This window comes from Notothenia rossii, assembly GCF_949606895.1.
Source record: "Notothenia rossii genome assembly, chromosome: 2".
Classification (NCBI taxonomy): domain Eukaryota; kingdom Metazoa; phylum Chordata; class Actinopteri; order Perciformes; family Nototheniidae; genus Notothenia; species Notothenia rossii.
In genome coordinates this window covers 92,039,016-92,062,586 of record NC_136904.1, presented here as the reverse complement: position 1 = coordinate 92,062,586, position 23,571 = coordinate 92,039,016, and the positions used below count along the sequence as shown (strand labels likewise).

General features: G+C 46.4%; 1 protein-coding gene across 16 annotated transcripts in view; it reads left to right on the top strand.

The window, feature by feature from the left end:
* Positions 1-23,571, top strand: part of LOC307029406 (uncharacterized protein) — a 71,470-nt gene that overhangs the window by 30,711 nt on the left and 17,188 nt on the right. For 9 of the 16 annotated variants that reach the window (XR_013805319.1, XR_013805320.1, XM_079665368.1 and 6 more), the window contains exons 3-10: positions 1,019-1,123; positions 4,469-4,704; positions 4,895-6,710; positions 7,571-7,744; positions 14,251-14,418; positions 14,984-15,024; positions 15,191-15,218; positions 23,086-23,220. Coding sequence is in view for 14 of the 16 variants with exons in the window: in XM_079665368.1 (XP_079521494.1) it covers positions 1,019-1,123; positions 4,469-4,704; positions 4,895-6,710; positions 7,571-7,744; positions 14,251-14,418; positions 14,984-15,024; positions 15,191-15,218; positions 23,086-23,220 (2,703 nt within the window). In the remaining 2 variants the exon portion in view is untranslated. Of the gene's footprint in view, positions 1-38; positions 648-1,018; positions 1,124-4,468; positions 4,705-4,894; positions 6,711-7,570; positions 7,745-14,250; positions 14,419-14,983; positions 15,025-15,190; positions 15,219-23,085; positions 23,221-23,571 lie in introns of those variants that run through there. The other 7 variants (XM_079665363.1, XM_079665360.1, XM_079665358.1 and 4 more) reach the window with 6 other exon arrangements.

Genomic DNA, 23,571 nt, shown 5'->3' with positions numbered 1-23,571 from the left:
CTTTAAACCATCAGTGTCACTGTTGTTGGGATGTAGGAATGTACCTGTGTCTGGTGCGGAGCCTCCCTGTACTTTAAACCAATTGATTTGCCTTTACTCATCGTATTTTCTACTGTTAATGCACTGTGCTCATGTCGGGTGATGCGCTCCCTGGAGACCTCCTTTGGGGGCTGGTTATGAATCAGAGGAGGAGCTGCAGACAGGGAGGGAAGTTGAAAGTGACAGTAGGAAGTCAGACTTGTCAGACTGCCAGACGCCATTTTACAGCTCGACAGGAGGAGAACAACAGGTTGAGTGTTAACACCAGGATCTGCTTTTTAACACATTTATTATTTACTCTGTCAAACTGGATGTCAGAAAATAACTTTTTGGTTAACAATCTGCGTCCTAGAGTCTAATGAGACTTCTGCAAGTGTTGTACACTTTTATTATTTCCTGTTTTCTGATTCATCAGAGTTGCATAACATGTGACAGCCCAGTGCAGTCAAAATGGAGAGCGGCCCGTTTGAAGTCTGACTGATTTAATGTATTTTAAAAGATGAGGAAGAGGACAAATCTTCAGTCTCCAGCTGTCTGTCTCTGAAGAGTAACCGGTCGATGGGTTATCCTCCAGACTTCAGTAATGAACCTGGACCCTCAGAGACAAAGTAAGAGTTTCTACTGTAAACTGAGCTGAAGAGGATTCAGTTGTTTGGTATCTGATAATCTAAACTGTTTAATGAAACCCAGTAGAGTACATTAACAAAGTGTAATTGATCTCTTGCTTCTTGTCATCATCAGAGATAGTAAATAATCTACTAGTGAAATCATCCTCACTCTCTACATGTTGGACTTTGTGTTAAATTAAGCAAATAAAATACAAATATGTAAAACGTTTCACACTCGAATGAATTTTAACAACAGAAACCCACAATCACGACTCAACAACTCTAAACATCTTTAATAAGGTGAACAGTCACAGATCAAAAGCTGCTCTTTAAATAAACTAATGATGTTTAAACATGTGTTGTTTCCACAGACAGAGAGCAGAGTCTACGGTCTCCATGTGGTCTCTGAAGAGTGACTGGTCTAAACGGTGGCTTCCTCCAGACTTCAGTAATGAACCTGGACCCTCAGACACAAAGTAAGAGTCTCTACTGTAAACTGACCTGAAGAGGATCCAGTTTTGATGTAATCTAATATATTAAACTGTTCTTTAATAATATCATGTGAGCAGTTTGTAAAGGGAAAACGCAGCAGAGTAAGCTAACATTATCTAAGGATATTTCAATATGCAATTATATTATCATTGTATCTGTGTATAAAATGGTTTTAAATAGCAACAATGTTGATAAATACTGATTTAAAAACTATATATATTGTCCAAAACATTATTGAACTACTTGGGCATATCTATGATATGTCTTTTTAAGATGTTTATTAATAATAGTGATAACCTGGTGAGCTGGTTGTGTTTAGCATTAGCAGATAAAACAGTGTTTTGTGAAATCACATGTAGAGTCAATGCAAAGACCCAGATCCGTGCCTGGCAACACGAAGGAAGTGAAGATGTTAAATTCATGTCACCTGCGTATTCGTGCAGCGTGACACATTTCAACTTGAGTGTAAAGTTTGTGACGCTCTGTTACAAGAACCTGTCAGTGTTGAGATTGTGCTCCCAGTGGCGGCCGGCCCATAGGGGCGCTAGGGGCGCCGCCCCACCTCTTCCCACATACAAAAAAAAATATTTAAAAAATATATATATATATATATATATATATATATTAAAAAATATATATATTTCAAAAATATATATATTTTATATATATTTTTTTTAATGAACAAGGTAAATATCATACAATTGGTATCAGTAAAATGTATAATCTACAACAAAATCTTGTTTAAAATTGTGTTACGATGTCTAAAGTTACTGATAAGTCACATGTTTCCTGCCTGGCCTTGCCCTTGGCATTAGTTTATCGTTACGGGGCGCTGCCCCCGAGCCAAACAGCAGCAACCAGCACGTTGCAAACGTCTCAATAGTAAACTGTGCCGCCGAAACATAATTTCAGCCAATCAGCGCCGTCAAATATTTTGGTCACGAGAGCGCTCACGTTGGCGCCCACGTTGGCGCCCACGTTGCTTACGTGCGTTGACGTGAGTTGTTTTTTAGACTCGTGAGGAACTGGGGTAGTATATATAGTAACGCAGTGTAGGCGGAGCCATGACGTCATCTTCCATGAGCTCCCCAGAAAAACAACACAGCAGTTAGCTCTTAGCACTCAGAGCTCACAGCTCTTCATATCTGTTCAGAAACTATACAGAAGTTAAACAAGTACAAACCACAGACTGTCTGTGTCATGGCGAATACAGTCGCTGGTTTATTTATGTCTGTATAGACCGTTGTTGTGAGTGTGGACGGTCAGAGCATTTACAACGTTAGCTTAGCCAAATCTCCATTAGAAAACACGCATTTTAAAAGGTTTTTCGCCTGCCGTCTGTCTGCAGACTTGTCAAAGCCTTAATTCATGGTTTTTACTATCCGGTATCAGTATGTTGTTACTTCGGCATCATTTTGAAACGTGTATTACAATTAAATCACGGTCAAATATGTTCATATTGTTGTAGTTGTAGCCCCCTTGACAGCGATTCTCTCTCTAGTTTAGACTACGGTCAAGCCAGCCCTCACGTGATATTGCGGTGCGCGAATATCCTATGCATTACGGTAAACGAGTAAAAAAAAAAAATCCTCCCTCTGTGTTTAGATGAAAATAAAACAAAAACTGTCCAGTATCAAAGACTCATTTCACTTCAGGGTGATAGCAGGACATCCCATCTAGTCACTCAGAAAAAATCAGGACATTCTGATGTAGAGTTTCAAAATAAAAGACCTTTGAAATCTCTATTGTATGAGTTATCATCCATGTTTTTAGATGAGAATAAAACAAAAACTGTCCAGTATCATAGATCCATTTCACTCCAGGTTGATAGCAGGACACCCCATCTAGTCACTCAGAAACAATCAGGACATTCTGATGTACAGTTTCAAAATAAAAGACCTTTGAAGTCTCATATATGAGCTATCATCCCTGTTTTTAGATGAGAATAAAACAAAAACTGTCCAGTATCATAGATCCATCTCAATCCAGGGTGATAGCAGGACACCCCATGTCGTCACTCAGAAAAAATCAGGACATTCTGATGTACTTTTTCAAAATAAAAGACCTTTGGGGACAGGGATGATAGCTCATATATGAGACTTCAAAGGTCTCTTATTTTGAAACCGTACATCAGAATGTCCTGATTTTTTCTGAGTGACGACATGGGGTGTCCTGCTATCACCCTGGAGTGAGGTGGATCTATGATACTGGACAGTCTTTGTTTTATTCTCATCCAAAAACAGGGATGATAGCTCATACAATAGAGATTTCAAAGGTCTTTTATTTTGAAACTCTACATCAAAATGTCCTGATCTTTTCTGAGTGACTAGATGGGATGTCCTGCTATCACCCTGAAGTGAAATGAGTCTTTGATACTGGACAGTTTTTGTTTTATTCTCATCTAAACACAGAGGGATGATTTTTTTTGACTCTACCGTAATGCATAGGATATTTGCGCACCGCAATATCACGTGAGGGCTGGCTTGATTAGGTTTTCCCGAGTGGAGGCTGGCTTGACCGCAGTTAGTTTAGCATACTCAGCCCGACTCAGCCTGGTTGTTCCTGGCCCTAGAACCACGATTTTATGGGGCCATTACATCACCAGAAGTCCCAATTTAAGGGGTCATTTCTCGTCTTTTTTACTCACTATATCAACAGCCCCACCAAACATATTTTCCACCAGCCGCCACTGTGTGCTCCTGTGGTCTCTGACGGTCTGAGGGGAATCAGAGAGGAGAACAAAGCTCTACAGCAGCTCATATTCAATCAGGGTTATTCATGTTCCTGTATTAACCAGAGACTGTCTGTGGTGCTTACAATATAGTGACTGCTGTACGTATGACTTCATGAAGTTACTCTGAGTGCTGATGGAGCAGCTAATTTTAGCCTAGCTTTAATCAAACCCATCTCTTAAAAAAAAAAACATTAAAAAATGTTTTATGCTCGTTGTGTTGGAGACAGACCTGACAAAGCATTAACTCAGGCTTTTTACAAATCAGTCTCATTCTGTTGTTATTTAGGCATCCTTTCCATATGTTTATTTCTATTAATTCACAGCAGATTCTATGCAAGTTGGGTTTATAGTGCACAAGGTTAATACAGCTGTGTGTAGATTCAGGGAACATGTGCTCCTCTGGGTCATGAATCCAGACAGGAGGCTCTCTGGTTTCATGATCATGTGAATTGTAAGCTATCTACCTGATCACAAGGGGATATATTATATAGACCTTTTTTAAAGATCAAACTAGAATGTGCCCCCTTGTTGTAGCTTTGGTGAGAATCAGCCCCTCTGAAGTAAAGTGCTGTAAAGGATGTGTTCCTCTCCACAGAGGGAAGAGGAAGAGTGGTGTTCCTGTGGAGGAGCAGCTGTCCAGCTGTGCTCTGTGTCAGGACGTCCTGAAGGATCCAGTCTCTACCAGCTGTGGACACTGGTTCTGCAGACACTGCATCGCCTCATACTGGGAGCAGAGCCCTCCATCAGGAGACCCCTCCTGTCCCCAGTGTGGAGAAAGATCCAGAACCAGAGCTGGCCTGCAGACAGCCAGTCAGAGCAGCTCTGTACGAGGTGAGAGGCCGAACTCATGCAGCGTCTTATTCCTCTTCCTGGTTCATTTGTTTTTTTTATTAGGTATTCTGTTGAAGAACAAAGACATTAAAATGTTTATAAAACATTTAAACTCAGTCTGTTTTTATTAGTTTTATTGTTAGATTCTCAAAAGCATTTCCTGATTCTCTCCTGTTCCCTTCTCTTCCAGCAGATAGTGGTCTGCAGGAGGTTCTAGATGAACACAGGCTCAGTCTGAGGAGGAGATGTGAACGTGTGACTGAAGGAACTGATCAAAGTGAAACCCTCCTCAACAGCATCTTCACTGAGCTCTACATCACACAAGGCCTGAGTGAAGAGGTTAATACCCAACATGAGGTGAGGCAGCTGGAGACAGCTTCCAAGAAGGAGACCCTCCATGACACTCCAATCAAGTGCCAGGACATCTTTAAAGCCTCACCTGACCAACAGACTCTCATCAGAGCGGTCCTGACCAACGGAGTCGCTGGAGTTGGAAAAAGCTTCTCAGTGCAGAAGTTCACTCTGGACTGGGCCGAGGGTTTGGGAAACCAAGATGTCAGTCTGGTGATCCCGCTCTCCTTCAGGGAGCTGAACCTGATCAAAGGTGAGCAGTACAGTCTTCTCAGGCTGCTCCATGTTTTCCATCCAACCTTACAGAAGCTCACAGCAGAGCAGCTGGCTGTCTGCAAAGTGCTGCTCATCTTTGACGGCCTGGATGAAAGCAGACTTTCTCTGGACTTCAGAAACAATGAGGTTGTGTCTGATGTCTCTCAGCAGTCCTCAGTCAACGTGCTGCTGACAAACCTCATCAGGGGGAAGCTGCTTCCCTCGGCTCTCGTCTGGATAACTTCCAGACCTGCAGCGGCCAATCAGATCCCTCCTGAGTGTGTGGACAGGGTAACAGAAGTACGAGGCTTCACTGACGCCCAGAAGGAGGAGTACTTCAGGAGGAGATGGAGTGATGAAGACCTGTCCAGCAGAATCATCTCTCACATCAAGAGCTCCAGGAGCCTCCACATCATGTGTCTGATCCCAGTCTTCTGCTGGATCACTGCTGCAGTTCTGGACCACATGTTGACTACAGACCAGAGAGGAGAGCTGCCCCAGACCCTCACTGACATGTACTCACACTTCCTGCTGGTCCAGACCAAGAGGAAGAAGCAGAAGTATGAAGAGGGACATGAGACGAGTCCACAGCAGCTGACGGAGGCTGACAGGGAGCTTCTTCTGAAGCTGGGGAGGCTGGCGTTTGAACATCTGGAGAAAGGAGACATCATGTTCTACCAAGAAGACCTGCAGCGCTGTGGTCTTGATGTCAACGAGGCCTTGGTGCACTCAGGAGTTTGTACAGAGATCTTCAAAAGAGAGAATGTGATCTTCCAGAAAACAGTCTACTGCTTTGTTCATCTGAGCATTCAGGAGTTTCTGGCTGCAGTCTACGTGTTCCACTGTTACACCAACAGGAACACAGCGGTACTGAAGGACTTCCTGAAGAAAGACTGTTCCTATAAGAACAGTAAAAACAGTGATCAGGATTACCCATCCCTGCCTGTCTTCCTAAAGGGAGCCATGGAGAAATCCCTCAGAAGTAGAAATGGCCACCTGGACCTGTTTGTCCGCTTTCTCCACGGCCTCTCTCTGGAGTCCAACCAGAGACTGTTAGGAGGCCTGCTGGGCCGCACATACAACAGACCAGGAACCATCCAGAGAGCCATCAGCAACCTGAAGAAGATGAGCAGTGATGAAATCTCTCCTGATAGGAGCATCAACATCTTCCACTGTCTGACAGAGATGGAGGACCTTTCAGTACATCAGGAGATCACAGAGTTCCTGAAGTCAGAAAACAGATCAAAGAAGAAGCTCTCTGTGATCCACTGCTCTGCTCTGGCCTACATGCTACAGATGTCCGAGGAGGTTCTGGATGAGTTGGACCTGGGAAACTACAAAACATCAGAGGAGGGACGACAGAGACTGATTCCAGCTGTGAGGAACTGCAGGAAAGCCAAGTAAGTCCAGATGTGATTATGTGGATCAGAAGTTTAATTATTCAAATAAACACTATACAATTTCTACTGTTTAAATACTGAGAGAGCAAAATAAACCAACACTGTTCAATATTGTGTTATTCTCAGTTTTATGACCGGTCAACTCTCGGTCACAGAGCCTAAGAGTCAAGCAAGTGATTGAGTATCTCCAGAATGTTGGGGATATCTCCAGTGTTCCCATGTGTTTACGCACCATCCCCAAATATGTGGATTAACTCTCTGTAAACTAGTTAAAAGGTCTATTGAAAGAGAAGCTGGTCAGAATTGATGTGGCAACCCATCCGTGAAGTCAGAACTTCTGGCTCCTCTGTGACTTGTGATGTGAATTTCTCCGGCCGATACTTATAAATAAATATCAGTGTTTGACATCAAAGCTCCAACTCTCCTCGTGTCTCTCTGATATGGGCTCAGAACTGTCTCATAATACACACATGCACACAGAAGGATTCACACTTGTATTTCATGATCCGCAAGAGGATTCACACTTGTGTTTTTCAATGCACACACAAATGTGTTCCGTTTCATATACATGTAAATAAAATCCAAACACAGAAAAAAGTTTTACATAAGTATTTTTGATCCACACACATTTGTTTTCCGTTTAAATCCCCTGAACCTGCAAACACTAACCGCTTTCTGTGCACGGATCGCTGTGCATTCGTGTGTGGGTTTTTTGCGCACGAGATACTAACTTGTGCGCACGAGATACTAAATAGTACTAATTATTATATATTAGATGGACTAACAGCAAATCTCAATCGGAACATATGTCATTATGTTTCCTATTTTTGTAACACATGTTGTAATATGTGTTATTATAGACTTACTTACTGTGGACTCTCAGAGACTCACTGTGAAGTCGTGGCCTCAGCTCTGACGTCCGACCCCTCCCATCTGAAAGATCTGGACCTGAGTCTCAACGATCTGAAGGATTCAGGAGTGGAGCTGCTGAGTTCTGGACTAAAGAGTCCAAACTGCAGACTGGAGGCTCTCAGGTCAGTTCTTTTACGATTATTATGTTATGTCACGTTTGTAGTTTTGTATGTCTGGTTATGGGTGTTTTCCTCCGTGTATATTGTCTGATCCTTCTTCCTGTGTTTTTCCCCTGTCGTTAGTTTCCCTGGTGTGTCTAATTGTCTGATTGTGTTCACCTGTTACCCTTGTGTTTCTCCTCCCCTGCCCGGCTGTTTCTCGTCTTGTGATTACCCCTCCCTGTATTTAGTCTTGTCTCTTCCTGTGTTCAGTGTGGGTTCTTCTTTTGTTTGTGACTGAGTTCACCGGGGAGTGTTCTGTTTTGTCCAAGTTATTATTTTATCCTTGAAATAAAGGCAATATCAGTGTAATCTGCATTTGGGTCCTGCTTGCTTCACCCACCGTAACAGTACGAACCAACCAAATATGGGCCATGCAGATCCTTTTGAGCAGGAATTGTTGGATTTTACCCTTTCTTTGGCTACTTGCTCTGATCGATGGATGGGAGCGTCCGGGGTTCAGCAGCGAGAGGCTGCTCTGGCAGAGGCGCGCCAGATAACTATGGAGAAACCAGGCTTGGTGAGATTCTTACCTGGCTGGATTTTGGAGTTCCTCTCGGTGTGTTATCCCCTGCCTGCTAGCCTCAGGCATGCTAGCTCTCTGCCTCCCAATTCCCTTTATGACACCACACGCATCGGTGTTGTCCGTTTGGAGTCAACCCTTGCTTCTGCCCCAGCTCCTGCTCCTGTCCAGGAGCCGTTCTCTGGAACTCGTCTGGCTTTTGGAGGTCCACGAAGCCTGCAAACGGCTCCTAAAAGAAGGAGTCACAAGGCCAGGCTAGCAGCCCGAGCCCCAAGAGCCATGGTTCTGGCCCAAGTTCTGGCCCCAGCAGCCATGGTTCCGGCCCCAGTTCTGGCCCCAGCAGCCATGGTTCCAGAACCAGTTCCGGCCCCAGCAGCCATGGTCCCAGACCCAGTTCTGGCCCCAGTGGCCATGGTTCCGGCCCTGGTTCTGGCCCCAGCAGCCATGGTTCCGGCCCCAGCAGCCATGGTTCCAGACCCAGTTCTGGCCCCAGCAGCCATGGTTCTGGCCCCAGTTCTGGCCCCAGCAACCATGGTTCCAGACCCAGTTCTGGCCCCAGCAGCCATGGTTCCAGACCCAGTTTTGGCCCCAGCAGCCACGATCCCGGCCCCAGTTCTGGCCCCAGCAGCCATGGTTCCAGACCCAGTTCTGGCCCCAGCAGCCATGGTTCTGGCCCCAGTTCTGGCCCCAGCAGCCATGGTCCCAGACCCAGTTCTGGCCCCGGCAGCCATGGTCCCGGCCCCAGTTCCGGCCCCAGCGGCCATGGTTCCAGACCCAGCTCTGGCCCCATCTGCCATAGTCCCATCTCTAGTCCCATCTCTGGTCCCTTCTCTAGTCTCTTCTCGAGTCCTAACTCAAGTCCCTTCTCTAGTCCCTTCTCTGGTCCCCTCTCTAGTCTCTTCTCGAGTCCCCTCTCTAGTCCCTCTTCTAGTCCCTTCCCAAGTCCCTCCTCTAGTCCCTTCCCTAGTCCTTCCTCAGTCCTTCCTCAGGTCACTTCCCTAGTCCCAACTCTAGTCCCATCTCAAGTTCCCTCTCGTGTCCCCTCTCCACTTTCCTCTCAAGTCCCATCTCAAGTCCACTCTCAAGTCTCCTCTCGAGTTCCCTCTCCAGTTCCCTCTCGAGTCCCCTCTCGAGTTCCCTCTCCAGTTCCTACTCAAGTCCCTACTGAAGTGCCGTTGGAGGTTCCGCTGGGGGTCCTGCCAACTCCATGTCCTGTACCGTTGGGGGTCCGCCGACTACTCTTCTGTCGGGGTCCTGCCAATCCTATGTCCTGTTCCGTTGGGGGTCCCACCGACTGCTCCTCTGCCGGGGGTCCTGCCAACCCTGTGTCCTGTGCCGTTGGAGGCCCCGCCGTCTACTCTTCTGCCGGGGGTCCTGCCAACCCTATGTCCCGTGCCGTTGGAGGTCCTGCCGGGGGTCCTGCAAATCCTGTGTCCTGTCCCGTTGGGGGTCCCGCCGACTACTCTCCTGCCGGGGGTCCTCCCAACCCTATGTCCTGCCCCGTTGGGGGTCCCGCCGACTACTCTCCTGCCGGCGGTCCTGCCAAATCCATGTCATGTCCCGTTGGGGGTCCCGCCGACTACTCTCCTGCCGGCGGTCCTGCCAACCCTATGTCCTGCCCCGTAGGGGGTCCCGTCAACTACTCTTCTGCCGGGGGTCCTGCCAATCCTGTGTCCTGTTCCGTTGGAGGTTCCGCTGGGGGTCCTACCAGCTCCATGTCCAGTCCCGTTGGAGGTCCCGCCGACTACTCTCCGCCCCACCTTGGACTCTGCCTTGCCCCCGGGCCGTCCGCCCGAGTCCCCCACCTTTGACTCTGCCTTGACCCCGGGCCGTCCGCCCGAGTCCCCCTTCTCAGCTTCTGCCTTGCCCCCGGGCTGTCCGCCCGAGATCCCTTCCAGGTCCTCCGCTGTGCTCCTGGGCTGTCAACCCGGAAAGGCCCATCGTAAGGGGGCTGCAGGGGGCCTCTGTGCGCATCGTGCCGGATGAACACGTGCCCCGCCGAGCGGAGCCCCGCGAGAACTTGAGACCTTGGCGCACCGTGCTGAGTAGTCAGAACCGGAGCGAAAGCCTCCGCTGCGTCTCTCAGGAAAACCCGCTGGGCCGTGGAAGATCAGGGAGCTGATGTGTTCGGGAGGAACGTCTGCGGCCGACGTCGAAACGAGCGGAAACGCCTCCGGCCAACGGGTTGTCCTGTCCACCATGGTGAGGAAGTAGGAAAAACCCTGAGAGGAGGGCAATGGACCAACCAGGTAGATGTTGACGTGGTCAAACCTCCTCTCAGGCACAAGGAAACGCTCCAAAGGGGCCTTCGTGTGGCGGTGTACCTTAGCGCGCTGACAAGCCATGCACTCACCAGCCCAAGTCCTCACGTCCTTTTTCAGCCCATGCCAGGCGAAATTCGCGGCCACCAAACGCACCGAAGGCTTAACGCCGGGGTTAGACAGGCCGTGCACCGCCTCGAACACAGAGCTTCTGCAGCTGGCAGGGACGACAGGCCCGTGGAGACGTCACACAGGAGGGTAATGCCCGCGTCGCCGAACACCACGTCCTCCAAGCGCAGCCCCGCGCCCTCCACCTTCAGAGCCTGGACGCCGGGATCTGTGACTTGGTCCGCCGCCATCTGAGTATAGTCCAGGCCCAACTGGACGGCACCGATGACGACTCTGGAGAGGCAATCAGCAACCAGGTTCGACTTGCCAGCCACGTGCTTAATGTCCGTAGTGAACTCTGATATGTAGGTCAGCTGCCTCTGCTGACGTGCCGACCAAGGCTCCGCCACTTTTGACATGGCGAAGGTGAGCGGCTTGTGGTCGACAAACGCCGTAAATTCACGGCCTTCCAGCATGAAACAGAAGTCTGAGGAACTCCCTGTCAAAGGCGCTGTACTTGCGTTCCCTAGGCGTCAGCTGGCGGCTGAAAAAGGCGAGCGGCTGCCAAGCGCCCTCCACCCACTTCTCGTGCACTGCGCTGACCACGTAGTCCGACGTGTCCCTGGTGATAGAGATGGGAGCCGTAGATGATGGGTGTGCCAGCAAAGCCGCCAATGCGGTCTTGACGTCAGCAAAAGCGACGTCCACCTCTGCTGTCCAGTTGATCGCCTGGAAGGGGGTCTTGCCTTTCAATGCTTCATACAGCGGCCGCATGATGTGTGCGGCCCGGGCGATGAAACGGTGTTAGAAGTTCACCATCCCCAGACACTCACGGGCTGTGAGCGGGCGAAGAAATGCCGCAACAGCCTCCACCTTCGCTGGCAGAGGTGTCGCACCGCCCTTGGTGACGCGGTGCCCTAGGAAATCGATGTCAGACACCCCGAACTGGCACTTTACGGGATTGATGATTAATCCGTGTTCGTTTAGCCGTGTAAAAAGGGCTCGGAGGTGGGACAGGTGCTCCTGCACTGAAGCGCTGGCGACGAGTATGTCGTCGAGGTAGACAAACACAAACGGCAGGTCCCGCAGCACCGAATCCATCAGGCGCTGGAACGTCTGAGCGGCATTCTTGAGTCCAAAAGGCCTCCGCAGGAACTCAAAAAGTCCAAAAGGCGTTATCACTGCTGTCTTGGGAATGTCCAGGGGGTGAATGGGCACCTGGTGGTATCCACGCACCAGGTCCACCTTGGAAAACACCCCCGTACCGGCCAGATGCGCCGAAAAGTCCTGAATGTAAGGCACCGGATATCGGTCAGGCGTAGTGGCATCGTTGAGTCGGCGGTAATCCCCGCACGGGCGGAACCCGCCCTTCGGTTTGAGGACGACGTGCAGGGGGGAAGCCCAAGGACTGTCGGAGCGGCGGACAATGCCCAAGCGCTCCATGGTTGCGAACTCCGCCCTCGCTACCGTCAGCTTAGAAGGGTTCAACCGCCGGGCCCTGGCGTAGACAGGAGGCCCCTCTGTAGTGACGTGGTGTTCCACGCCACGCTTAGTGGTAAGAGAAAGTGGGTAGCGACAGGTCCGGAAACTCGGCCAACAGTCTGAGAAACGTGTCTGCCCCCGACAGCAAGCCCGACAGCCCATCGTACGCTGCGCTGCGTAGTGTGCACACGAGGGAAGAAAACGTTAAGACATCAACCAAACGCCTATTCTTAACGTCCACCAAGAGTCCATGAGCACACAAAACATCTGCTCCGAGGAGGGGAAAAGAAATGTCCGCTGTCACGAAATCCCAGCTGAAACGCTGTCCTCCGATGCACAAACACATAGGCCTCACGCCGTACGTGCAAATGGGACCGCCGTTAGCCGTCGTCAATCGCGGTCCGTGCCCACCAGGGGCGACGTCTTCACTCGGCGCTGGAATTACGCTCCGTTGAGCGCCCCGTGTCACACAGAAACAGTGCCGCCGACGCCCAGAGCCACTACTGAGCGCCGGCCCCTCCATTTCCCGGGGGTTTGTAGCTGCACGGAGCGATGCATCTCTTCGCCCTTGTCCCGAAACGTGCATGGTAAACGCACTCTCCGGTGTCCCCACGCCGGCTCGACACAGCCGTGTCCGGCCTCCGCCACGCTTTCTTGACTGCAGATGGGCCGCTGATCGTTGCGGCCTTGTCTCTGCACCGGGCTGTTGTGTAGCCAGGAAAAAACGATCCGTTTCCTCAGCCAAAGCACGGGGCTCTGTGACAGGCGTGTTGGCCAGCGCCGTCTGGACCCGGGGAAGCAAGTGACGCAGGAAAATGCCGACTCGTCAGCAGCAGCTGATCTCTCTCTCCCGTCAGATTAGACTTCACTCGCGTTTATGTCCATATTGATCAGATCTAGCTAGTTCTAGCTAATGATATGACTACCTGCTTATTGAAAGACACCGTGACCTAAACAATAAGTGTCGCTATGCAACTGGGTGAGCATTTGTTTACATTCCCACCGGAACCCCGAGCCATTAACAACAGATCAACGTACAATCAACCCATACAGGACATCTCTTTCTCCACATTAAGTGTTAGACATTAGAATTGACTATTCTTGTCTGTCCCATACTATTCTTGTCTGTCACATAAGTGGCGCAAATGAAACGGTATTGCGCTAAAGGGAAATGATTTTGACCGAAGAGATTTAGATTTGCCAGCTAACGGGAACTCTGACGTCGCCATTTTGTGTGCTTCGCGGATGCGCTCGGCTCCTCTTAACTGCTGCTCGGGTCTGCTCGGTCAGCTTCCGGATGAGGAGGCATTCGTTCGACCAACTTACAGTAGATAACATTAAAAACATTTTTAGCAGGGGCCATAATAGTGTAAATAATGTTTGTTTTGGCAGTTACAACTGAATGTAATGTTTTCTACTTTTTTACATCTACAAAAACAAACAAACAAGTGAAATGAAGAATACAATTGAAATTGTACAATATAATATTGTGCTGGTTCATCTTATAATTCAGTCTAGAGAATGCACCAGACAGCATCTAAGACCTGCAAAAATCTAAATTTTCTAGGGGGAGGCCCCCCTAACCCTTTGTGCCATTTCGTCCGCACGCATTTTTAAAGGCAATCTCTATTGGGCTCAGGGCCATCTGTAAATTAGCTTAGATGGCCCACAGGGCCATCTCCCAAAATCCTTAATGTCATGCACTGTAATCCTTGATGTGGTTTGGAACATGATATGGAGTTTCATCACGGCAGCATTTAAGCGAGTTTCTGCTGCTAGAATTCTGATCAGGCATTAGCTCCACCTCCTTTTTTCTTTTTTCAAGCTAAGGACCCGAACCTGCTCTTCTCTAACAGCTGAAACAGAGGGATGTGAGGGATTTCTAAAATGCATGATCTGTTTGGTATCTTGAGCAAAACATATCATAGACATGTTTTTATATGTTTGTATATATGTGAGACCCATAATATATGCCTAAAGATAGCATGATAGGAGACCTTTAAAACCCTGTTTAACTCTGAACAGATTATTAAACCTGGAGTTATTTCAAACAGGAACATTGTTTTTTAAAGTTACATCATGTTTTCTTTATTCAGTCTGAGGGACTGCTGGTTGTCAGAGATCAGCTGTTCTGCTCTGGCCTCAGCTCTGAAGTCCAACATCCATCTGAGAGATCTGGACCTGTGGGGCAACGGTCTGAAGGATTCAGAGAAGCTGCTGAGAGATCTTCTGGAGAGTCCAGACTGCAGACTGGAGACTCTCAGGTCAGTAAGGGGTCTCTGCTGGTTCAGCAGTATTGTATTAAACACAGGGAGGTGTTTCTCTCACTGGGGAAACAGATCAGTGATGTTACCCACTGACTGCAGGCTCTCTCATTCTTCCATCAACTAGAGAAGGCCAGCTGAAAATGCACAGCCACACTTTAGTAATCAACTCTCTAACAGACATATGGGGTTTTACAGAAGAGTGGGAAAGGTAGTCTGTTCTAATGGGATGCTTTTAGTTTCTAGCCCAGGGGTGTCCAAACTGCGGCCCGGGGGCCAAATGCGGCCCTCGGAATGAGGCAACACACCTCTAGAAAGCGGCCCAGATCTTTATATATTTTTCTGTATGTGGCCCTCTGTGAAAAAGGTTTGGACCCCCCTGTTCTAGATCAATGACTGGTTACTTCCTGTCATGCAGCTGAGAGCTGTGGCAGGCAGTCGTAGTGTTTGCAGAGAAGATATGATGGGATGTAAAGCATGAGATCAGGACTCTGAAGCTGACTCAAAGAACAAACTCTTATTTTAAACTGGATCTCAAACTGTTGGATTGTGTTCGTCTCTACAGGATCAGAGAGGAGACGTTCAGAGCCACGATCCAGAAGACCTGTGAGTACTGAAACCATATCCTCCATTCATCAAGATATGAAACTCTTTAATGGAGCGTGACCTCAGAGGAAAACAACACTCTTCTTTCTCTCTTCATCATTTTAGCTGTTTCTCTTTGTTTCATCATCATCATCATCATTCTCTCTCTCTCTCCTTCTCCTCTCAGGTGACAGGAAGTGGAGACACGCAGAAAGGTGAGAGGTCGTACCGTGTGAAGTTTATTTATTGAGGTTTCAACACGTTTTTCTGGTGTTCCAGACAAATCTGCAAGCTCAGGTTTGATTTGTTCTCAGTTTCTTCATCACGGGGCGAGTTTGAGACGTACAGAGGAGCGTGGAGGCATTTTGGAAAACAAAGAAGAAGGCTGCAGCTGATGAGAGACTTCCTGTTAGCTCTCCTCAATATTAAATGAACAAAAACAATCAATTGTACTTAAAGCTTTTCTTAAGAAGAAAGGGGAGGACACCTATCTGCCATAGTTCTTCCACCTGACGACTGAGTTCGGCATCGGGGGTTCCAGTTGGGGTGAAGAGACTCTGGGGGGCATCCGATGGCTCCTGAATAGGGGGGGCCCTTGGAGTGTCCAACCTAATGATAAGATTACTAATAATAATAATAATGCTTTTTATTTTTAAAGCACCTTTCATTGCTAAAAGTAATCTCCAAGTGCAACAAGGGCATAATATTCTTCTTCTCTTTTTTTTTTTTAAAGAAACAAGTTTAATAAAAGGCTTTAAAAAAAGAAAGGTTTTTAGGCCCTTCTTAAAGGAGTCAGTGGTCTGTGCAGTCCTCAGTTTGTCTGGGAGGGAATTCCACAGGTGAACAGAAAGCCCCCCCATGGTGCGGAGTTTGGTCCTGGGGGGTGAAGCAGATGGTTGGTTGTAGAATGGAGGTTCCGTGTGGAGGTTTGTGAGGAGAGTAGTTCCTTGAGGTATGAAGGAGCGTTCCCGTGGATGCCCTGATGGGTGAGGAGTGAGATCTTGTATTTGAACCTAGCTGGAGGGCTATTGGTGCCCCCTGTGGACCCAAAGAGTCTCTTTTGGTTGGGGTAATGAGGTGACAGTTATCTGCACCTCTTAGTAGGAGAGGCTGCACTTTGGAAAAGAGGGACGGGGAAGGCCTCGTAGGCGGAGACAGTGTTTCTTGAGTTCATCCATAGGATAACTCGGAGGTGAACGTGTCTTTGAGGGGGAATGTTTTCTTGGGATTGAAAGAGGGTGATATCTCAAAGGTCACTGAGGCTCCATTTCAGAATAATAGATATGATATGTTTTATAATGATTGATCATGAAAGTGTTCTCAAAGCTGGTAAAGGTGCAGCTAGTTTGAATGGCTTTGTATACTGCAGGGTAGCTTGTGGATTTACTCCAGGTGGAACTAAAGTCTGATTCAACACTTGATTATATTTCACATCATTCATCCACATCTGTAAAGTAACTAAAGGGATTAAATACATGTAATGGAGGAAAAGTACACCATGTACCTCTGAACTGTAGTGGAGTAGAAGTAGTACACAGTTGCATAAAAAGAAAACTAAGCTTCATCTCGAAGCCCAATGGCCTTGGAAGAGCTGCTAAGGAAAAGGAAAGACATCTGGAGACTTTGGAGAGACAGCTAACGGACAAACTCAAGGAACTGAAAGACCCTCCTTACTGAGGTTTACACAGTATCCTGTGGTACTGCGCCTGTCGATGACATCAGCTGCCCAGTCGGCATCACTGTAGGCTAGTAAGCCTAGCTTCTGACTCGTTTCTTCTGAAACACAATTCTTTCTCTATAGTGCCTTGAATGTATCTTAACACGTGTTTCACAGTTACCCACTGCTCCTCTGTAGGCTCAGCAAAATATTGTGATAGTTTTCTCACAACAAAACTTAAATCTGGCCTTGTACATGTGGTCAGGTATATAAGGCTGCCTACCGCCTTCTGTACATCCTGACATCATCCATTTTCACTGCATTTTCTGTAGTCAAGTTTTTGGTCACAGGGTGTTTCTCTGGGTTTACAGTTTAGCATGTTAAACCTCTCCAGTATCTTGTTAACATATTTTTCCTGTGACATCTTTACACATCCATCGGACTGTTTGAAATCGATACCCAGAAAATGTTTTAGCCTGCCTAAATCTTTCATCATTAAATTTGGCAGAGAGCATCTCTTTCACTTCCTTCAGTATTTTGTCATTGCTAGCTGCAGCGATCAGATCATCGACCAAGATGATTATTATCACCTTTCCACCTTCGGTCTCTTTGGCATAGACACAGTGGTCTGCTGGGTTCTGTGCAAAATCGTCTTCAGTTAAACAATCGTGCAAAATCCTGTTCCAATTTCTACCGGATTGTTTTAGAGATTTTTCTAGTTTACACACTAGACCTTCCCCTCTTTCTTCGTAACCCTCTGGTTGTTCGATATAGATTTCATAATCTATAGGAGCGTGTAAGTACGCTGTTTTTACATCCATCTGATGCAGTAGCAAGTCCTCCTGTGCTGCTTTCTGTAACAACACTCTTGCACTCGTCAAGCTGGCCGTGGGGGAAAAAGTCTCAACATAGTCAATCCCCATCCTCTGGCTATAGCCTTTGGCCACAAACCTTGCTTTGTACTTGTCCATTCCCTCAATATCACTTTTGATAGAGTAAACCCATTTGCCCCCCACTGTCTTTTTGCCTTTTGGAATATTTGTCAGGGTAAATGTGTTGTTGTCGTTTAATGATTGGATTTCATCATCCATGGCTTTGACCCACTCTCTTGAGTCAGTTGACGTCATAGCCTCCTTAAATGTCTGTGGAATGCCACCTACAGCTCTGTAGCAGTAGTCTATGGTAGTATGAATCCCATCACTATCACTGTCTTCAGTTACAAAGTCCTTTAAGTGACTTGGTTTCCTTCTGTCTCTAGTCGGGTATCTCCCACCCTCAGATTCATCCTCTGTCCCACTTGGTTGTGTTTGGCTACTGTCGTCAGACATAGTTACTGGACTGTCACTTTGTGCACTAGTCTCTTTAGCATTCTCTGTGCTCTCATTTATCTCCTGTGTGACCCTGCTAGCTCTAGGCTGCCTCACACTGTCTTTGTCATCATTTGGGTCTGACCCAAAGGTCTGTGTCTGTTTCTCCACAGTTACCTTGTTTACAAACTTGACTAGCCTGTGCTTTTGTACTTTCTCAGTATCTGGGTGATAGACCAAATACGCGGGGCTGTTCTTGTCATAACCCACAAAACGCCCCTGATCACACCTGGAATCAAGTTTTCCCTTGTCCTGTTTGTATGTGTAACATACAGACCCAAACTTCTGCATTGTAGAGACGTTAGGCTTTTTATCTGTCAGCATCTGGTAAGGGGTTTGTCCTGTACGCCTGTTAAAACATCTGTTACGCACTATGGCTGCTGTTTGGACTGCGTAGTTCCATAACTCTTTTGGTAGCTGACTTTCAGTTAGCATACACCTACCCATCTCAAAAAGAGTACGCCAGCTTCTCTCAGCTGTACCGTTCTGGTGGGGTGAGTACGGGGCCGACGTCTCATGTCTTATCCTATTTTTCCTTAACAACGTTTGGAAATCCCTGCATGTGAACTCTGTGCCTGTCTGACCTTATACACTTCACTTTCCCGTATGGGGCTGTATTTTCAGGAATATTTCCGTTGCCTGTACCGTGTCACTTTTAGTTTTTTAGAAACCGAGCACCCGAGTAGTCATCAGTGAATGACTGTACATATTTGTAACCATCTCTTGACTCTCTAGCTACTGGACCAGCTAGGTCCGTGTGTACCATTTGTAATGGAGCCTTTGCTCTACTATCGGGGTTTCTATTTCTGGTTTGTGCAAATTTTCCCTGAATACACACCTCACATTCTTGGTCGGGTTTATCTGTTTTGCCCTTGATCCGCATACCTTCAACCACATTTTGCATTTGTAGCACATCGTCATAATTACAGTGGCCTAGTATTTCATGCCACGTCTGTACATCATGGCAAGCATTGCATTTGTCACTATTCTCACCTTCAGTAAATAATACAACCTGTTGTACACATGAATGTTAAACCTGGTACCGTCTTTGTGTATCAAAGCGTCTTTTCCCTGCTTGAAAACGACCGTGGCTCCGCTGGCGGTTGCTGCCTTCACTGAGAAGATGTCCTGGGGATATGACGGTATAAACAACGCCTTTCTCAGCGTAGTGGTATGTCGCCGTCCTTCGCTGTCGACCAGGCAAACCTCTGCTTCTCCCTTGTGTTGAGCGACGCCGTTGCACCGGGTACCGTCTGCCAGCTCCACGCAGTGTGTCTCCGGCTTGAACGTGTCATCGAAGTTTTTGAACTTGGTGATGTCCGTGATGATGTGTGAGGTGGCTCCTGTGTCGACCATCAGGCCGTTCTCCTGGATGCTGCGTGCTGGCTGCTGCTTGACCCTGGACCCTGGACCCTGGACCCTGGACCCTGTTTTCTCTGTCTTTGATCCTGAAGACGTAATCTGCGTTGCCGCCGCCGCCATCTTCTTCTGAGACTTTTCTCGCGCCATCTTGTCTGTCTTTACGCCTGCACGTGGCGTCTTTGTGTGTGTCACTTTTGCATTGATTACACCATGTCTTCTGCCAACGCACTCTCACTCGGTGGCCTTTTGTGCCGCACTTAAAACACACAATATCGGCATTGTCACTGTTCCTGTCATATGCACCTTGCTTGGCAGGCCGCCGTCCGGGTCTCGCTTGAGTCTTCATCACGTTATCACTCGACTCTGTCGTGCTTCATTTCTCTGTGTCTTCAAAACTCCTTAGCTTTGTCCTGAACTCCGGAAACGTTATATTGTCATCATTATGTGCCACGTGTATTGCAAATGGCCTAAACATCTCAGGCAGTCCTTTTAAGACCTTGGCTCTCAGTAGGCCGTCGCCTAACGTTTCACCTGCGTTCCGTAGCGCAGTGATGGTGGTTTCTGCCCGTATGATATAGTCTGTGACACTTTCACTGTTCGTCTTCTGAAGCGATGTCTACATGGAATACAAGTTTATTATCCAGGGTTTTCCCCTCCCGGCATAATATCCCCTTAATATCTTTAAGGCTTCTCTTGCATTGTCGGGCGCATCCCTCATAATTAGCGAGAGGCTTTTGTCGTCTGAAAGTTGTATTAGCTCAGCATACGCGTCTGCATTTTTCTTGCCGTCTGCCGCTATCTCGGCTTCCCTATTTGGTTCTCTTAGAATCGTGTTCTTTAACCCTAATAGGTGAAGGTGTCCTAACACTTTTGTCTCCACAGTTCATCTCCGTCGAACATCAGTCGAGGCAACCTGCTTGTCCCTCGATGATCCATTTTAGCTTATCTTGCTATCCCGTTAGCACGCTGTTCGCCGTGACTTTCTGACCGTGATAAATCTTCAAACATCTCCCCGAATGACTCCTGGGCCCATAACCTGTTGAGGTTTAGGATGGCAGCTTCTTCATACGCTGCACTCGGAGAGAAATATTGGAGACGGAGACGATGAACTGTTTAGCCCTTGAGCATGATTCATTCCTCTGCTTCACAGGTGATTCCTTCGCTCAGCCGAGCTAACTTAGAAGAGAAAAACATACATACAGTGTACACGTGCATCAGGTGAACACACCCTCATTTACATGACGCAAGCCTGGTCATTACGTAGCACGTAATACTACAGTGCCTCACAGTGGTACAATAACAGTATTACATCCCTATAGGACAGAATAGACAACATTTCTCTATATATACAATAACTGAGGACATATGTAAACATTTCCCTCAACACCCCCACTTGTTCTCAGGTTGCTGTACTCCAAAAATGTAAACAAAATGAAAATGTGGACCTCAACATCATTCCCATTAAAGCATGTGTTTCAAATAATGTGAGCGTTTATAGCTGCTGCTCATTACTCAACTTGAGTTGAAGTGGGCCTTAATATGTGTAGTGTCGTAAAAAGATCAACCAGTATCAAAAACATCTATATTTGTAAGGCACACCTTTAAATGACCATTTAAGTAATAAGCCACTAAGTTTGCCACTCTGGGTCTTTCAACGATTGTAATAAAAAAGACAGACAGGGTTCGTACGGGTGCTGGAAATCCTTGAAAATGCTTGAAATTTTATGTGGTGTTTTCAAGGTTTGAAAAGTGCTTGGATTTTGGAAAAAGTGCTTGAATTTTGGTTAAACTGCTTGAAATTGTACTTGCTTTACTTTTATAATAAATTGCTGCCTGACTAAATAGTTCGCTTTTTTCGATTAAAAAAAAAGAGAGAGAAGTCGGAGCGAGCTTAATTTCTTTTCATAAAAAGATAGCTCCACCCCTTTTATACATATTTTGACATTTGAAACCTTCTTTTTTTCTGTTTAAGATTTTCCAAAACCAAACTGATACCAGGGTCAAAGCTCCGTTAAGCGAGCTGTTGAGCATCGTAGTTCAGAATCAGATCAGAATCAGAAAACCTTTATTAGTCCCTCAGAGGGGACATGTACGTTGTTACAGCAGAAAAGAGCCACTGGCAGCTTAATGTTACATAAGTTACATGCAAAGAAAAGTATTTAAAGTAAATAAAAAGTTATATGATAAAATAAATATAATAAAATAAAGAGTTATAAAATACACATCCTGTAACAGTTCTGAGGATTTAGCAGCCAGGTATATATTGCAGTTTTATACAGGGTTGGGTGAATTGTGTTGCCCAAAATACCAAAAATATCTCATCTGCACTTTTCCCCATAAAAATGAATTGTAATCAATACTTCTAGATGTAAATGGTTTAATGTATCATTACTATGGGTCTCTGAAACAATCAGACTTTTATCAGACTTTTAGCACTCTTTTCCCCAAAGAAACAACTTTAAACCATCAGTGTCACTGTTGTTGGGATGTAGGAATGTACCTGTGTCTGGTGCGGAGCCTCCCTGCACTTTAAATCAATTGATTTGCCTTTACTCATCGTATTTTCTGCTGTTAATGCACTGTGCTCATGTCGGGTGATGCGCTCCCTGGAGACCTCCTTTGGGGAAACTTGGAACTGCACTTAAATCACTTGGTGCTTTTTAAGCCATTTCAAATAGTTTTTCTCACTTTTAAAATACTTTCTGCCCTAGAAATGATTTTAATCAGTATTACCATTATTTAGGGGCTGCATGAACATGAATTTGAGCATCCCTGCACACTTTCCTCCTATTTAAAACACTCTTCAGTGAGGTGCTGAAGCCTGATTCTCTCCTGTTTCTCTGCCCCTATTTAAAACACTTCTCCTCCTATTTAAAACACTTTTCAGTGAGGTGCTGCAGCCTGATTCTCTCCTGTTTCTATGCCCCTATTTAAAACACTTTCCCTCCCATTTTGCAAATTAGTTAAATGTAGCCTTGTGTTTTTATTTAAGTCGCTGTTCATTGTTTGTTGTATAAAGCAGATTTAATGATATCCTATGGAGGCTGATGTGTGGATGTTGTTTCCTTTTGATAACTTTGTTGAGCTTGTTTTTAGCTGCATGTCTTTTTCTATCTCATTGAAAAAAGTCCCTGTGTGTGAACTGGTTCAGCTGATAAGGCTGGTTATGAATCAGAGAGAGGAGCTGCGGATAGGGAGGGAAGTTGAAAGTGAAAGTAGGAAGTCAGACTTGTCAGACTGCCAGACGCCATTTTACAGCTCGACAGGAGGAGAACAACAGGGTGAGCGTTAACACCAGGATCTGCTTTTTAACAAATTTATTATTTACTCTGTCAAACTGGATGTCAGAAAATAACTTATTGGTTAACAATCTGCATCCTAGAGTCCAATGAGACTTCTGCAAGTGTTGTACACTTTTATTATTTCCTGTTTTCTGATTCTTCAGAGTTACATAACATGTGACAGCCCAGCACAGACAAAAAGGAGAGCGGCCTGTCTGAAGCCTGACTGATTTAATGTATTTTAACTGTGTGTGTGTGTGTGTGTGTGTGTGTGTGTGTGTGTGTGTGTGTGTGTGTGTGTGTGTGTGTGTGTGTGTGTGTGCGTGTGTGTGTGTGTGTGTGTGTGTGTGTGTGTGTGTGTGTGTGTGTGTGTGTGTGTGTGTGTGTGTGTGTGTGTTACTGGTGTATCTCTCAGACTGGAGAAGATGAGTGATTTAAAAGATGAGGAAGAGGACATATCTTCAGTCTCCTGCTGTCTGTCTCTGAAGAGTGACCGGTCTATGGGGGAACCTCTATCCTTCAGTAATGAACCTGGACCCTCAGACACAAAGTAAGAGTCTCTACTGTAACCTGACCTGAAGAGGATCCAGTTTTGATGTAATCTAATATATTAAACTGTTCTTTAATGATATCATGTGAGCAGTTTGTAAAGGGAAAACGCAGCAGAGTAACATTATCTAAGGATATTTCAATATGCAATTATATTATCATTATATCTGTGTATAAAATGGTTTTAAATAGCAACAATGTTGATAAATACTGATTTAAAAACTATATATATTGTCCAAAACATTATTGAACTACTTGGGCATATCTATGATATGTCTTTTTAAGGTGTTTATTAATAATAGTGATAACCTGGTGAGCTGGTTGTGTTTAGCATTAGCAGATAAAACAGTGT